Below are 16,340 nucleotides of genomic sequence, written 5' to 3'. Positions count from 1 at the left end.
AATCTGGCTGGTTTAGGTGTTGCTAGACAGTGTGGACATGACAGCTTCAGCTCAGACTGTACAGTATTTCAGGGAATTTGGGGTGATATTTAAAGCAGACTGTCTGTCTTAGTGCCTTTTGTGTGGATAAGAAAAACTCAGTCAATAGGGTGTACTGTGATCATCCTTATGAGCTTCTGGTCAAAAGAGGTAGCCAAATTAGGGGAAAGATTCTTGTGCTGAAGGGATTGGAGGTCCAATTTTTACCATAATTACCAGCAGAGTCCCCCTGAACATATTATCCCAAGAGTTACCAGCAGAGTCTTTCAGAATGTTGTAATTATGAAGAATAATGCAATGTAAATAGTCTGGAAAGGGATTGAAAACTGAAGAAAAAGAGTTTTCTGGTTGATTTAAAATTACCTAGAGTTAAATCTAAAAGTGATTTTTAAGGTGTTACTGATTAACTAAACAATAGATGAAGCAGTTGAAAGATGCAAAGAGTACAAGAGAGGTGCTTGGAGTGTGTGTGCACAGGGATGTGGTCCCAGTTGCTGTTGCTGCTCAGAGAGGTGGTTCTGAGAGAGAGATGAGGTGAATGGTTCTCTGAAATGTCAGCTCAGTTGTCAGCAGCAGTGGCAGATTTAAGTGGAACACCAGTAAAGCAACACTTTACATTTTGTTCTCTATCATTTATATCAAATCATATCATATTTATAAAGCAAACCTGTCTTTTGAGTAGCAAAACTGCATCTACACACAGTATCTCCCCCTATTTCCTTCTCCAAAACCAACCAGCAAACACCATTCCCCCTCCCCCCAGCAAACAAAACACCTCAGGCAGATATTTGAACTCTGCATTGGGGGAGGAATCACCCCATTTTTGCCTGATTCTGGTTCCCTCCTCCTGAGCATCTGTTGGTCCATGCCAGAGCCTGGACTCCTGACTATACAGAGCTGGCAGAGTGACTGTCATAAAACTTCTCCCTAGACAGATGTCCTGTCTCAGATTGGTTACCAGAGCATCATCTGCCACTGCAGCAAGCTCTGGCAGCTCTGTTTTGAGCAAAGTCAGGACTAACTCAGACCATCAATTAAAAGTGTTTTGAAGTCCTCAGATGAACAGCTCTGTCAGCAGATCTGTGATTGCTGCAGGGGAGAGTATCTGTGACACTCAGCGGGTCTCAGGACACCTTGGAAAGGAAAACTTCCACTTGGAGAGTCTGGGAGAACTTGTGAACTTGCTGAGCTTTTCCTGGATGGCACCTCCCTGCTGATGGCAGAGGATGGACTCATGACTACTGTTTCCAAGTGTAAAGACCACTCTTAAGAGTGGCTGTCTGGATTTGACCACAGCTTCACTTTGTCTCTCCCAGGAGCAGAACCCTGTTTGCAGTAAGGATGTTTTTGTTTGGAGAGCTTCTGAAGAGGGCTTTTACCATGAGTGGTTAAAGTTTACATTTATGTGAGTAAGCAGAAATAGAGTATCTGTATCTGTGAATGAAAACTTGGGATGTAGGGGAACTTAAGCACTGACAATATTTCTGCAATTTAGCCCAGTAAAATAGTGCATATTCCCCTGCAGCAGCAGCAGTACTGATTGGTTGTTGCTTTTTAGCTTTGCCATGTATGCTTGAATTGAGTACAGGATGGTGAGCAGATACTTACACTAACAGATTCTTAATAGCTTGCTGGTTTGGGTAGAACTGTGAAAATTAGACTAGATTAACACAGGCTAATGCTGCTGTCAAAAACAGTTCTGAATTTGAATTTTTATGGTTTAATTTTGCTTGCTTAACATATGACTATCCTAGAAATGCAAGGGATGAGGTCTTACCTAGCAATAGGAACAATATAAAAAAGCTTAGGAGATGTTGCAAGCAATTTGAATGTTCTTTACAAGTAGTGAATCAGCCAAATGATCCTTGTAGAAAGTTTCACTTTTCATTTTTCTGCAAAGGAAAATGTTATGACTGGAAAAAAAAAATTCTTCTGTTTTATAATTCATCTGATGAAGCTAATATTAAAAAAAAATTAACTGAGTAAAACAACAAATGCCTGAAAACAAATTAAGTGAGTAGCTTATAGTTTGCAAAGTGCTGCTGTTGCAATTCGCTATTATTTAGAGGCAGGAAGAAATAATTTGATTTAAAGACCCAGGTTTCCCAAGTCAATACGAATTTGTCTATTGCTTTCAGCAAGAGCAGGATCTAGCCCAGATTCCTAAGATGTCTTTCTAGGGTTTCAAAATCAGTTGTAGACTTGCTAGTCAACACCCTCATTCAATTTTCACGTTTGCATTCCCTTTCACACGCACACAGACACATCCACATGCGCAGGAAATCCTCTTTGGGGGTCCTGTCTGGAGTCTTTTATGCCCCTATTATTAGTGCAGTCAGTTGGTAACTTGTCTAAATCTGATCTGGACACATCCACTCCTCCTCTTCCCCTCTGCTGGGTTGGTTTACATTACAGTAGTGTCTCTCCCAGCTGCTGTTTTCAGTCAGTTCAGCAGCAGCACATTCTCACCGTCGCTCAGTGATGCCTTGTGAGGTGCAGTAAATTTACTCTACTGACCACTCACCCAAAATATCAGTGCCAGTTGAGCCTCTGCTTTGAGGTGTCTGCTGCTTTGCTTTGCCTGCCCTCCCAGCACAGCACTCACAATCTGTGGATGTTTGGTTTTGGTGGCCAAAGAGCTGAGCTGAGGCTCTCAGCAGGCACCAGAAAGGTGTTACTCCACTGGAAGGGAAACAGTGTCCTGTGGGCCTTGACCATCAAGCTGTCACTCCTTGGAAGGATTACAGACTGGCTGGCTGTCTTGTGGCTCAGTCTCAGAACTGAGTAAAGTCCTTTTATTTGCCTTCTACTCACAGTGCATCTTGGAAGATCATCCTTGATCAAGAAACAACTTTGGATGAAGTATAGTGCTTGAAAGTTCATGCTTTTCAGTGTCTTTAGTGGTAATTTTTAATCAAATATGCTCCTTTTGCAAGCAGATTTCACCCTACTCCTCTTTCCTGTACTTACTCCTAGTCCTCCCTAAAATTCTGCACTAGAAACTACCTGCAGACTGCACATGATGCCCAGTGGCTTCAGGGTCAAATTCTGTCCACATTTAGTGTGGGCTCCATTGCCTTCTAAAGTCACAGTCATCTGCTTTTTTTTGTTTCTGCCCTCATGCTTTCTTAGCCTTGCTGGCCCTTGCACAGACACAGAAAATATAATGCAGGTACAATTTCTTACCAGACTTATCAGCTATGTCTCTCAAGCCAAGATTTAAATATATGAGTGGTGATCTGGGTGTTTTCAGGTGACATCATAAAGGGGTCCCTCTGAGTGTCCCTGAAAGGAATTAGTTTATATGGTCACCTTCTTTATATGGAGGGATTTCAGTCTGTGACCTTAGAAGTCCACTCCACTCTTGTGTGCTGGACGTGCACCCTGAGAAACTCATGGTGTTTCTAGGACTGTTATGAAGCTTTGTGCATCCTTTAAAATAACAAGTGGGTGCTGCCATATTGGTGTGTCAGGCAGAAAGAGTCCCATGCTGATGGGACATCTTTTCTGCTTTTCTGCTGGTATGAATGGCCTGAAGCCTGAGCAGTAAAAAGGAAATTCCCTTCCCTTCCCGTTGCCACAGGAGGCTGGTGCTGCTGAGCATGGGAAGTCCTTAGATGACTGCAGATGATTGCTAATAGGATCCTCTGTCTTTCATGCCTGGATCACTGGTTCAGATGCAGGTCAGGCCAGCAGCGCTGAGTCTCTGCTGTTTGGCTGCTGTCTGGCTGGGCAGAGGAGCTGCAGTGTGTGTCTGAATTTTGAACACAGGCAACCATATCATTGCTGTTTCTATAAGGGGCTTGCAGGTGCTTTAAGTTCATATCCAGAGCACAAGGCAGTGAAGATCAGTGGGTGTCACACAGTCCCCAGAGCCCGCTGGCCGCTGTGAGCTGGTGCCAGGTTCCCTCTGGTGGCTGAGGCACTGTGTGACCACAGTTCATTGCCTCCAAACCTGAGCTTTTATCCTCTCTGAGGAACCTCTCTCCCGTTTAGGAGGTGGTCAGTACTTTTGGCATTGTTGTGCTGGCCACCATCTCATTTCTGGCATTAAATGAAAATCCCCTGAGATGCGTTGCTGTATGCACCATCAGTTTGGAGATCCTCAGTTTCCTTGTTCCACTGAGCTGTTAAAACTGCAGCTGTGGAGATTCACTCTTGTATCAAGCTGTAATACAAACTGAGAAAGAAGCCTGGAGTAAAGTGAGGGATCATTATGAAAATGGTGTGATTTGGGGAATTAGTAATGAATTAATATGTTCTCTAAAAATGTCATGCTTTCAGTGTGAGACAATGTTCTTACTTTTGTGTCTGTGGTGAGCTGATGAAAAAGGGCTTTTTTTGGTTGCTGGTGAGAGGGAGTTCATGGTGCTGGAAGTCACTGACAGTGGGTGCTGTCACCTCAGGACTGCTGGTGCAGCAGGTGAGCCAAGAGTTGATGTTCCTCTCAAGAGCTGTTCTTTCCAGGTCAAGCTAAAATATATTTTGATACTTGTTTTATCATTTGGGTTGCTCAGTCTGTTACTGCTCTCTGGGAGCTCAGTTTTCTGAATCTGGCTTCTGTCATCCTCACCTCTGTCCCAAACATACATTTGAGATTTCAGGCATTCCCAGGGTGCAGTGGTTGCTGCCAATGCTCGTTTAGGATCGAGTGACTCATTAAGCATCTGCTTGTACTAGGGAGGAATTAAGAGCCAGCTTTGGCTACTGCTCACACATCTCTTTTTTTGGGTGGGCCTTATTCTATCAGTGACTGGTACATCAGAATACAGTGGATCCCACATGTCCAGTGGGAGAAGGATCCAGAAAATCCCATTGTTGCCTGGGCAATTCTTGCAGTCAAATCTTGCAAAACTTCTGACATGTGCATGTTTGGTTTTCCATTTTTCATTTGTCCTGGGAAGAACAGAACAAGGTTTTACTCAGTCTTGTCACTATTTGATAATTAATTTATATTTTTTCATGCAGCTAGAGATACAAACACTAGCCATTTAATTCCCAATATACCCTCCTGCTTTTCTATGGGTCCACATATTTATGGGCAAACATTGGCTAATGTTGCTTGCTCAAGGCTCATGTTTAAGAAAAGAAGTCATTCTTACACTATAAGGAAAATGTACACAAACACTGTGGAAGGCTTGATCTTCAAAGGAAAGCTTTAGTAGCTAATGAGTGCTTTTTAAACAGATAGTTACCCTGATTAAGGGGTGGAGTAAGCAAGAGAGGGATATTGTTGGTGTTACTGTACATGGTGTAGCTATTTGAGACTTTGGATGAGACACAGGAGTACTTCCAGCCATGGACATCTTTCTGGGAGGAAAGGCCACAGGTCCAAGATGGATGGGAGCCACAGCACGTTTCAGATGGGTCTGTGATCTGGAAAATATGGGGTGCTCTTTTTATTTGTCCTCTGCAGTTTGGGCATGTGCAGTGCAACCTGGCCTCCATGCTTTATAGCATTTCTGGATAGAAGGCACAGCAGTATGGCACCCTGATTTTGTTCAAAAGGAGCAGAGTTTTGTTTGCTGCTTTGCAGAATGCAATGTCTGCAACAGTGCACTGCTTGCAGAGAGGCCAAACCAACTATATCTGTGACTGGGGATGGCATTAAGTGGAGATTTTGGTCTTCAGAACATTCTCTTGAAGGATGGTGAGATTTCAGTTTAGATCAGGCTTTCACAAATATTTCTAGCTAGAGAAACCACTGGCTGATGGCAGGCAAGCAGTATTTGTGGTGGTACCCCTGTCACAGTTTTGGAGCCTCGATCATGGGACAATCTCCTAACATTGCCCATCTTGTTTTCCAGATCTGGAGATAAGCAGTGATCTCAACAGTGATGACTTTGAATATGAGGATGAAGCAAAACTTGTTATCTTTCCTGATCACTATGAAATCTCATTACCCAACATAGAAGAGCTACCAGCACTGGTCAGTGGGTGTGTGGAAGTGGTCATTGGAATTGTCTCCTGTTTCTGTTTTTGTCAAGATGGTGCCTTGTTTTCTTATGTGCAGTGCTTGTTTGGACATAAATATTATTCTTTACCAGATATAATAGAGTCTCAGTAATTTAAAAAAGTAATCTTTACATTTGTTTCTTCTATCTCCTATATTTCTTCCCTTATTATGGTGCCAGCTTGTCCTAGGGAAGCTCACATAGCACACATGCTTACTCTGCTGCTAAAATAATGACGACAGTCTAGAAGATTAGATGCATATTTGAGTATATAAATAGTCCTACTGATAAGCAGTTCTGTATGTGGTTAGCAATAGGCTGAATGCCAGGTTCTGTCCAGTCACTGAGTCGTGTCAGGCTTTGACTGACATCCATTTGTCTTCCAGGTGACGATAGCTTGTGATGCACTGCTCAGTGCAAAATCACCCTACAGGAAACAGGAACCTGACTCCTGGGAAGAAGAGCTGCAGGCATCTAAACATGCTAAAACACTTGTACAGTTAGACAATGGTGTTAGAATTCCCCCCAGGTGAGGGCAACAAGGTTTGTTCACTGTAGGCTCTCTAATTCAGTCCAGGGTAGCTGAACTAAAGGCAGGAACTCAGTCCACAGTTCCCTTGTGTGACTCTGGGCTGGGTGTGTGGGTTGGTTTGACCTGCCATCATGGGAGATACAGAGCTGGCTGCTGCCTTATAGACTGCTGCTGTTTCTCCCTGTTGTGTGTGGCAGTGGTTGGAAGTGCTCCAGGTGTGACCTGCGGGAGAACCTGTGGCTGAACCTGAGCGACGGCTCCGTGCTCTGCGGGAAGTGGTTCTTCGATGGCAGCGGGGGCAACGGGCACGCCGTGGAGCACTACAGGGACACGGGCTATCCCCTGGCTGTGAAGCTGGGCACCATCACTCCTGATGGAGCAGGTGAGCACGGTGCTTGTTCTGACATGAGGTGCCTCCCGTGCGTGAGGCTGACTGCGTGTGTCTGTTACCCGCTGGGTTTGTGCTTCAGTGCAAGTGTTTGAGTGTGGAAGTGTAGCACATCTTCCCAAGAATATTTCTGGGATTCACATTCTCTGAACCTCAGAGAAAGAAAACACAATTCTTATCATTTGCTGTGCCTGTGTTTGTGCAAAAACAGAATGCAATATTGAGATTGTTTACCCAAAGTGATGGTGTTTTGTTTCCTTGGCCTATCAGGGCCAAGAGTGTGTGTGTGTGAGTTGGGACTGTTGGGTGACAATCACGAGATTCTGTGAGGTGTGTGCAGGGTTGAGTGCTTGGCATATTCAGTTTTAAATGTATAGAATAATATAGTATAATAAAGTAATTAATTAGCCTTCTGATATCCATGGAATCAGATGCATCATTCTCTCTCCCTCACCGATGTCGGAGTTGCCACTGATTTGCAATATGGAAGGAAACTCTGTGAGTCTGTGAATGTTGATCGGGGTTGAGGGGAGTGACACACACTCCATTCTGAGAAAGCCCATACCTGCTTTATCTGCTCATTTTATATTTTCTATAAATATTTTTGGAGTATTTGCATAATACTAGGCTAATAACATAAAAATAGTGTTAGTCTGAAACAGACTCTGGAGAAACAATATTTGTTAGTTCTGCTACACTTCCTAGGACAAATGGTTCATTTTTTTTTGTAACAAAGAAACAACAGCAGGGTAATGAGCTTTTTAAATTTAAAAGTCTGTTTGTAACAGCATGTATGGGTTTTTTAATCATAGTGGAAACTCTTCTTTTTCCTTGTTGAACAAAATGTTGCTGAAACAGTCTAATGAACACTCATCTTCATGGGGCTGCTGTGATGCTCGTTTGGAAAATGTGTGATGATCTTGAGAGGGGAAAAAAGCTGTATCTGTATCCTTGTTTGCTTATTCTCCAAGTGTGATGTTCTGCAGTGTTGCTGCAGAGGGGATTATGGTGTGTGAGGATTAGATGGAATAAAAACATGAGGAGCTGAAAGAGTCATAAGCAAAGAGATCTTTTGTTGCAGCTGCATGGAGAAGTAAAAATGGAAGAACACATAGCATGATTATATTTTGGCTTTAGTGCTTATGACTACAGAGATGAAAAATTGCTGTTTAGAGCAGCCCATTTTTTTAACAAGCATCAGTTAAGAGCTTTTCTAACTCCTATTCAGTGTTGAGGAAAGGCAACTGTAGTCAGATTCAACCAGCTGTGCCACAAAAACACTAAGCAAAAACCATTTTTTTTTCTTTCCCAGATGGAATCTTATTTCCTTGCATGAGCCTGGCCTTGGATGATTTCTCTCCAAATCTCTCAGTTATTGAAGGTGTTTAGGATTTGCCCAGCTGTAGCTTTCAACTGCATCTACAAAACAAACAGGATATTCTGTAGTGGGTTTTTTTTCAGAATTTTTTCTTTGCTTTCCCATCTTTAGCAGCAATACTTGTTTCCTTATGGCTTCTGTCCTTCTGCCTCCCACTGATCAGCTGCTTCCTCTCTTATGTGGCCTTTGGGATAACAAAGGACAGGCTGTCATCCTTCCCTCTGAATGAGAGGCACCAGCTGTTCTCCACAGACCTTTGTTCTTCTGGATGATGTTTACTTGGTTTCCCTATAGAAAAGTCTTCCCTCCCCCAACCTTCCTTGTTCCTTCTCAGTAATTATTCTGTCTCTGATCTGTATTTCTGTAGTACTCATAACCCCTCAATGGGGCTGGGTGATGGATGAGCTTCAGGAAAGAGGCTCTGTGGCTGATGGTGACACAAAATCTGTCTGGTTTTGCTTCCCTGGGTTAAAGGTGAAGGGGTGATGGTACAGGACTAATAAGCACTGTCCTGACATAATTTATTCCTTTTTCACAGCAGTAGGAAGGAGAAGGAGGTGGTGCCACTGTTGCACTGACACTCACCCCATGTGTACACAGAGGAGAGCTCTTTGTCTTGCCCTGAGAAATCTGTGCTGTGAAAGGTTCCTGAGGTTAGCCCCATTTTGTAGCACTCTGTCAGCAGACACATCTGGGATCAGGGCAGACACTGAACCAAGCTTCTCCCCCACGCGTGTACCTTGGACAGGATCCACCAGGGAGTCATAAATGTTGTTTTCCTCAGTAGGCTGAGCACTGGGCAGGCTGTGCTGCCTGCTGCCTCTCTGACAGTGCCACTGGATTTTATTTCCAGTCACTGTGAGGTTGCTTGTTTGGAATGGATTGGAGCATGGAATTGGGCACTGGCAGTGGCAAACCCCTTGTGATCAGTGCTTGAAGGAGCTGCTTTGTGGATGCTGATCTTAGCAGTTGTCAGATATTTTTGGGGATATCCTGTGCCACTTCTTTCTTTAGGGACAATATTACCATTGCCTGTTACCATCTAAATAGGAAGGAGAGATGTCTGAACAGTCAGAACAGGTGTAAATCTTGAGCTGTGGAAGAGAATGAAGTCAAGTAGCATTGACATTTTTATTTTCTTAAAATAATAAGAATCATAAAGACTATTATCAGGAAAATACTATTATCAGGAAAAAGTTTTCCACCCTGGGGATGGTTGGGTACTGGAAAAATCTCCCCAAGGAACTGGTTACAGCAGCAAGCCTGAGTTCAAGATGTTTTTGGACATCACTCTCAGGTGTGTGGTGGGATTCTTTGTGCATCCTGCACAGGGTCAGGAGTTGGACTGGATGATACTGATGGGTCCTTCGAACTCAACATATTCTATGACTTCTTCTCTGTTTAATATTCTGTGTTGCCTGTCTCAGATTTATCTTGGTGGGTTTTTTCCCCTCTTCCACTCCTCCCTTTTTCCTCTTTCTCACTCTAATGACACCAGGTTCTTGTGTGTCACATCTGCTGACTTGTCTGCATTCCTCCTCTACGAGTCTGGTATGACAGCATTGCACACCTGGGTTTGATTTTTGAAACAAGTGAATTCTTTTTCCCATGAATTGAAGCTACACAGCAGAAAGCACTGAATTAAGGCATGAGCTGGGCTTGAGCATAATGTTAGTCTCGTGCTCCATTCCTGCTGCTCTGGGCCAGTAGCCCCAGGTGATTTGCTCTCTGCAGTTGCCAGAGCGGAGGGAAAGCAATATCAAAAACTTCCACACTGCAGGCAGTCACCCAAGCTCTGTTGCTGTGTAATCTCACTCCATGAGGGGTTTGAACTTTCTGGGATCCTCTGGCTGTGCTGTGACCTCAGCAGAATGCTATGGGAACGTTGTGATGCCATGTGTGTGGATGAACAGTCATGTCTTCTGGGTGCATTTGCTACTACACAGTGGAATTCCTGCAGATGAGCAGCCACAGCCATGCACATGCCACAAAGGTCATGGGCACCAATGTTAGTGGGGCATCTGCTGGCTGGTCAGCAGCTGGCAGCACAGCTCAAAGCACAGCTCCCTGCTCAGAGGGTTCTTCCATAGGACTGGTCAATGTTAAAGTTAGTGTTTGAGTTCTTGGCTAACCTTCAGTCATCATTTCAGTGGGGGTTTGGTACTAGCAGACCTCAAGGAGAGGTCTTTTGGGTTAAAAACACCATTGCCTGTTGTTAAAGGGGTGGGCTGAGTCAGAGCCAGGGTCTGCACTTGCCAGGAGAGGCTGGGGTGAGGAGCTTCCAGAAGTGATATTTGTGCTGTGAACAGCCTTCACTGTGCTCCTGCTATCTCCTCCTGAGCTTGCTTCTCTTCCTTTCTCCTGGCTAAGCTTTTTCTGCCAGCCTAGGTCTGTTCTTATAGAGCAGGGTCACTGTGAGAAGCTGCTGGGCATGGAGGGAACGTGCCTGAGGGAAATGCAGGGAGGTTGCACAGGGGTTCTGGATTTTGGTGTGAGGAGACACCAAAGCAGTCATTGACCACAGAGGTAGAGACCTGAGCAGAGAAAAGATGGAAAGCATGTTCAAGTCTTACCAGTGCATCTCTTCTAGCTTTGTATGATGCCTACAGCTTTATTGTTATTTGCTCGTGTAGGTGAAACCTGCTCTGAACTCAGTGGCATTATAGGACTTGATGGGCAAACTCTAAAAAAGAATGTTTTTACTCTCATTTTTTTGTCCTTCTTTTGGATTTACTAAACTTGGTTTCATATTGAAAATGTCATCATTAGGCATGCTGCTTCCCTTCACAATCTGAACTTTGCCCTGCCAGAATGTCTATGAGCTTTTCCTTAAGGCTATAAAGGTCTGTCATAGAGAACTGAAATCTAAATTTCCCATACCATAAAGCAAGACACCTCACTCAGAAAATCAGCCTTTCTCCCTATCCACAAGGTTAGATTAATCTTGGAAGTCCAGTCCAGTGGTATGTAATCAAAAAAAACCCCTCCTTATTCTAACAAAGAATTTCTCTGTTCTTCCTGCATCTCTGTGTATAAAAGGCAAAAGAGAATTTCTTAAACTGTACTAAAAATTAAAATTCTATTGCCAACAGTGAGTTGGTGTGATATACTCACAGCTTTCGTGGGTCTGTCTGTATCTAGTAGCTCTACAAAAATTCATAATCTCTTGTTGTCATGTTCAAAATGTGGGCTGGCTTTGCATGCCCTGTTCCTTGCATCCCCTACAAATTGCTTATTTTGGGGAGAGGAAATACTGTAATCTCTATAAATGTTTTTAGGTTTTAATGCTGTGGAGGCATATCATTTCTTTTGAGGTGAAGTGCTTGAGGTGATTGTGTTAAGATATTTACTGAGCTATGTGTTTGTCTGTGCACTTCTCTGCTGGCCAGAACCAAACTTGGAGAATATGAACAAGGCGTTGTATGTATGCAATATGGACAAGGAATATGAACAAGGCATTTTGTATGGGCAGCCCTGTGCTGAGAATGCAGTGTTGGTAAACAAGGAGAAGGGATCACATTTGATACTGGGGCTCACTGGTTTCTCTCTGCTTTTGCAGATGTCTATTCCTTTGATGAAGAGGAGCCGGTCTTAGATCCACATATAGCAAAACACTTGGCACACTTTGGAATTGATATGCTGCAGATGCAAGTGGTAGGAAATCCATCTTTTATTTAGCTTGTTGTTCACTTCTTTGTTCACTTGGGGATGGGAGAGAAACAGGAGAAGAATGACACCTGTAGCTTATTTGTGATTCCTTCAGACTGTTACAACAGTATTCAGTTTTGTAAAGTTCAGCCAGCTAATTTGGGGGTTACTGTCAGAGTTCTGAGTAAACTCAAATTCATTGCTCTCAAATACAGAAATTGCCTTCTGAAAGAGGTACCTTTTGGTCTTTAGTTTACATTTTTCACTTTTTCTGTCTGATGTACCCTTTGACTTCAAGATGAAAAACGCTATTGAATCAGAGAAAAATGTCTGGAACATTTAATTAGAGTGAAGGAAAGCCTATTGAACGTGTAAACAGATACAATTCATAAGCAAAAATAAGCTAAGCAATGGATAAGTTAAAAGGTGGCTGAAAGTTATTTATGTAAATTTCGGTTTAGGTTTTGTCAATAAATACATTAGAAAATGAGAAAAATACATTCTCTCAAGTCTAGAAAACAGCATGGTCAAAGGTGTGACATGCTACAAAGGGACTGGGGAAAAAAAGGATTCTCTGTGTGTATCTGTATTAGTAAAGAAGTGCTTTTAATAACTTGTGGTTTAGTGGGTGTTGATTCCAGTTCTCTTTAAATGGTGTGGGAAATCAGAATAGGATATGCTTATAAAGGCAGGTGTGGTTTTTGTGGTTGTATTGGTTTTTTGTTTGGTTTGGTTTGTTGTTTTTTGGTTTTATTTTTTTAACCCAAGCATATAACCTAGTATCATTACCTGGAGAGCATGAAAATGTTAAAAAGGAAAAATCCTGCTACTGGTTAAATGTATTTCATTGTCCAAGTGGTAAGAAAATTATATTAATTTAAATTATAGAGAAGAGTTAAACTGTATTTTCAAAAGTCTTCATGACACTAATAATGATTTTGGTATACTAATGTCCTTGCCAGGGTCATGGATAAAAAGTTTCTTTTATCCAAATCATTCTGGAAAGACTGTTTTACTCAGGAGCCTTGAAAACCTAGTCTTAGCTGTTGCAAAGGTTCACCTCTGGTCTTTGGTCTGTACAATTCTTTGAGCAGTGCCAGCAGTAAATGACACTGTGGTGACCTGCACCTACAGGCTGAAGGCTGAGTGTAAAGGGAAGAAACTTCAGTGTCACAAATTATTGGCTTTTACCATTTGAAAGAAGGGAAGAGTTCTTGGATCTGCTGCTTTTCACGTGGTTTGTTTGTTACCAGCAGCTTCTACAGCAGCAGCTTTTCCTGACCATTACAAATGGAATAGGAAATCTGAAAAGATTCAGTGTTTGATGCTGAGGCTGAGGTCACAGGCCTGAGAGAAGTGAAGCTCCCAGCTGGGACTGGGGTCATGAGTGGGAGCACTCAGTGCCAGTGGCTGTGCTAAAGAGCAAAGGTGTATTGGAGGAACAAACTGCTGGCTTTGTGACCCTCATCTTCCCCTACATGCAGGATTTGCCTCCCCTTGCCCATTGATTTGGCTCTTCATTTCTTGGAGTATAGCTCACAAAGTTGGCAGCAGCATAATTACGGCAGGAGTTAAAGAGACTAAGATGAAAATCTTGTTGCTTTCAGACAGACAACGGGCTAAGAGATAATGACATAAAGCCAAGAGTCTCAGAATGGGAAGTGATTCAGGAAGCTGGTGTGAAACTCAAGCCCATGTATGGGCCAGGATACACTGGCATGAAGAACCTGGGGAATAGCTGCTACCTCAATGCTGTCATGCAAGCCATTTTCAGCATCCCAGAGTTCCAGCGAGCGTAAGTAGCTCCAAACTACCTCTGGTCACTAGCTGCTGCATTCATCAATTCGTTGTTTTTCTAAGAAAAATCGTGGTTTAATTTTTGTCTTGCCTGCAAACAGGTCTCTTTCAGTCAGTCCAGTGACTGCTTATAGGATTTAGTGGCTGTTTTGGTTTGGAACGTAAAACCCAAGCTGCCTTCAAATTAAAAATGAACTGTCTCAACATCAGTGATGGGAAATCATTTGCCACCTTGGATATTTGATGTCTGAGTCTCTGCTTTTTATGTACAGATGATCATATCTCTGCTTACCTGGGCATCGTCAGTATCACATTAAGGGTTTTGTACTGGCCCATGCCAGGAGTCATTCTGTGTGATTTGTGCCAAAAACTGGCACAGACATGTTGAAATTGATCCATGCTAGTGAAAAACACTGCACCTGTAGCATGCATGTCTGGCTAAGGGGGGAAGCTATCAGAGGGACATTTTAATTAAAATTAAAAATAAATAGCGGCAAGAATAGTATAAATGTATTCTTCCACTGAATAACTAAAAGGACAAAAGCACAACAGAAAAATATGAAATACTCCTGACTGATCAAAGCTGAACACATCACTCCAAGGAGAGAAAGAAGCCTGTGCCCTTTCCTTCCAAAGCAGCACTAGTGTATGTGCTGGAAGTGAAGTTTTTAGATTTTGGAAAACCCCCCAGGTTTTCATGTTAGAAATTGCCTTCTGGAGAGGAAGAGGGACAAAACTTGTGTTTATTTTCTTTGTTAGCCATATGGAGTACAGTCTGTGGGTTCATTAAGTGCCACCTCTTCTACCTCCACTGTTGAAAAATATCAAAATGGACTTTATTAGGGAAGATAATTTTCCACAGCATGGTCATGGGAGTTACCTGGGGGATTTAGTGTCATCAAAATAGTGGAGATCTTTGATGAGAGAGGGACCAGCACCGTGGCCATACCTACCCAGGCTGTTTTTTGCTGTGCTTAAGGGCAGCCAATGCTCAGAGAATGCTGCTGAGTGCTTCACTTTCCAATAGGCTGGCTAGAGCAATGTTTCCCTCAGTGTTATCAGAATTGCTTATCTTGTGAAACTCAATAGAAATGTTCTTTTTACATATTTTTGTCCTGTTACAAGCCTGAATTTACTTGGTTTCATTGCTTGGGAATAAAATGTACACTAGTCCTTAACTCAGCTCTGTGGTTTTGACCAACACCATCCTGCAGTTTTTGTAAGAGTAAGGAATAGAATGTAAATTCCAGATGAACAACACAGCAATATTCTTTATAGCTGGAAGCTTCCAAGTAAAATCTCCATATCCATTTCTTAATTTCTTTACTATTATTTTTGCATGACAGAAGCACTCATTGAGGATAGATTGAATCATTAAGCTGCAATATTTGAATGTTTCTGCTTTGTTCTTGCTGCCCAGGTATGTGGGAAACCTTCCACGAATATTTGACTACTCCCCTCTTGATCCAACCCAAGATTTCAATACTCAGATGTAAGTGACATTTCTCAGTTATTTACTTGGTCAGGTTAAATAGAGCTAAATGATTTAATGGCAGAGCAAAAGAACACCTTTTCATGGGCTCAGAAGTGAGATATGGCACAGGGAGATTGAGGTTTGACCACTTAGTTGCAATGATGGTAATGATGGTTCATCAAGGAGTCAAAAGCAGTAAGCTTCATTTTTTTAGCTTGAAGTAAGTATTTTCTGTTTTTCTCACATGTTTGTTTCCACCCCTCCACTTTCTTCCTTACAGGGCTAAACTGGGACACGGCCTCCTTTCAGGCCAATACTCTAAGCCACCCATGAAATCTGAGCTCATTGAGCAGGTGATGAAAGAAGAACACAAGGTATTTGCCTGAGTTTGTACAGCCACTGGTAACTAGGTAAAAGTGATATCCTGAGCAAAGGGAACAGGTGCTGGGCTTTGAGAAACACGTGTGGGTCCAGCATGGATGGGATGCTTAGCAAGGTGGAATGTGAAGATTACTAAGTCAGGGATAAATTAGTCAGGCACTATTTGTGCAGTGCATCAAAGCAAGCCCTGGTTCTGCTGATAAAGTGCTCTGCTGCTCCAGTGATGAGTACAAATGTTCACACAACTTGCAACCAATGTTTATCTTCTCTGAGGAACAACAACAACAAAAACAATGTTGTGCAGAGAGTCCTGGAAGCAAACTTCTAAACCCTCTTTAAATTACTGAAAGTATAAATAGCTAAAGAATTGTTTGCAGGGAGTGTCTGACAATACTCCACTTGATTTCAGGAGAAGGTAATGCAAGGTTAGGTGGTGCTGAGGGCTTTGGAGGTGGAGGAGCCATGCAGAGCCACAAGAGTAATGCATGCTTCTGCCACTGAGGGATGGTGGTGGTTGCCAAAGAAACAGATATTTTCCTCTACCTTCATCTATCAATTATTGACATAGGAATTTCTCCTGAAATCAGAATGCCAGTAAGATTTTGGACAGACCGAGCATCTGGTACAGAGTAGTTTGCATGACCTGGCAGTCATGTGTCTTCCAAGTAATTGCTTTGTACAGTGGCAATTCAATGTTTTGGAGCAGCAAATGAATCCTACTTGTTCCCATTAAATAAAGTTCAAGGCTA

At 42.7% G+C, this 16,340-nt stretch overlaps 1 protein-coding gene across 2 annotated transcripts in view; it reads left to right on the top strand.

The window, feature by feature from the left end:
- Positions 1-16,340, top strand: part of USP13 (ubiquitin specific peptidase 13) — a 50,311-nt gene that overhangs the window by 16,647 nt on the left and 17,324 nt on the right. For both annotated transcript variants that reach the window (XM_064721159.1, XM_064721158.1), the window contains exons 4-10: positions 5,847-5,968; positions 6,380-6,522; positions 6,723-6,907; positions 11,851-11,945; positions 13,547-13,734; positions 15,157-15,228; positions 15,491-15,584. In XM_064721159.1, the coding sequence (XP_064577229.1) occupies positions 5,847-5,968; positions 6,380-6,522; positions 6,723-6,907; positions 11,851-11,945; positions 13,547-13,734; positions 15,157-15,228; positions 15,491-15,584 (899 nt within the window). The remainder of the gene's footprint in view (positions 1-5,846; positions 5,969-6,379; positions 6,523-6,722; positions 6,908-11,850; positions 11,946-13,546; positions 13,735-15,156; positions 15,229-15,490; positions 15,585-16,340) is intronic.

Source organism: Zonotrichia leucophrys, chromosome 9 (assembly GCF_028769735.1).
Source record: "Zonotrichia leucophrys gambelii isolate GWCS_2022_RI chromosome 9, RI_Zleu_2.0, whole genome shotgun sequence".
NCBI lineage: Eukaryota > Metazoa > Chordata > Aves > Passeriformes > Passerellidae > Zonotrichia > Zonotrichia leucophrys.
This window is presented reverse-complemented; position numbering and strand designations above follow the sequence as displayed.